This window comes from Galeopterus variegatus, unplaced genomic scaffold, assembly GCF_000696425.1.
Source record: "Galeopterus variegatus unplaced genomic scaffold, G_variegatus-3.0.2 Scaffold4577, whole genome shotgun sequence".
Taxonomy (NCBI): domain Eukaryota; kingdom Metazoa; phylum Chordata; class Mammalia; order Dermoptera; family Cynocephalidae; genus Galeopterus; species Galeopterus variegatus.
The window spans coordinates 102,670-103,615 of NW_007730688.1; the positions used below are offsets into that span (position 1 = coordinate 102,670).

At 44.9% G+C, this 946-nt stretch overlaps 1 protein-coding gene across 1 annotated transcript in view; it reads left to right on the forward strand.

Moving 5' to 3' along the window:
• Nucleotides 1-78: 78 nt before the first annotated feature.
• HARBI1 (harbinger transposase derived 1) overlaps nt 79-946 on the forward strand; it is an 8,958-nt gene continuing 8,090 nt past the window's right edge. The window contains exon 1 of the mRNA XM_008587879.1: nt 79-748. Coding sequence (XP_008586101.1) covers nt 79-748 — 670 coding nt within the window. The remainder of the gene's footprint in view (nt 749-946) is intronic.

Genomic DNA, 946 nt, shown 5'->3' on the forward strand with positions numbered 1-946 from the left:
TACCTTCTTTCACCAACGTCTTCATAGGGAAGAGTTCAGAAAAAGTAGAGAGAAGGAGAGAGAACATTCACATTTACTATGGCTATACCAATAACAGTGCTTGATTGTGACCTCTTGCTGTATGGCAGGGGTCATCGGACGTTGGACCGTTTTAAGCTGGATGATGTGACTGATGAATACTTGATGACCATGTATGGTTTTCCTCGGCAATTCATTTATTACTTGGTGGAGCTCTTGGGAGCAAGTCTTTCCAGACCTACTCAGCGATCTAGGGCTATTAGCCCAGAAACACAGATACTTGCAGCATTGGGCTTTTATACCTCAGGTTCCTTCCAGACTCGGATGGGAGATGCTATTGGAATCAGTCAGGCCTCTATGAGTCGTTGTGTTGCCAATGTCACCGAAGCACTTGTGGAAAGAGCCTCACAGTTCATTCGTTTTCCAGCTGATGAAGCCTCCATACAGGCTCTGAAGGATGAATTCTATGGGTTGGCAGCCATGCCAGGGGTGATAGGGGTGGTTGACTGTATCCATGTGGCAATCAAGGCACCAAATGCTGAAGACCTGTCCTATGTGAACCGAAAAGGTCTGCATTCTTTAAACTGTCTAATGGTGTGTGACATCAGAGGGGCACTAATGACTGTGGAGACAAACTGGCCAGGCAGCCTACAGGACTATGCTGTGCTGCAGCAGTCTTCTCTCAGCAGTCAATTTGAAGCTGGAATGCACAAAGATAGCTGGCTTCTTGGTAAGTTTGCAGGTGTAAATCTTATTTTGTAGTCATAGGAAAATATGTAGCAGAATAGAATGAACATGGGAGTTTGTAGATGTGAGTCTCAGCTCTGTCACTTTTTTATGAGCCCTCAGGTGAAGGCTCTCTGAGCCTTAATTTTTTTTTTTTTTTTAAAAAGATGACCGGTAAGGGGATCTCAACCCTTGGCTTGGT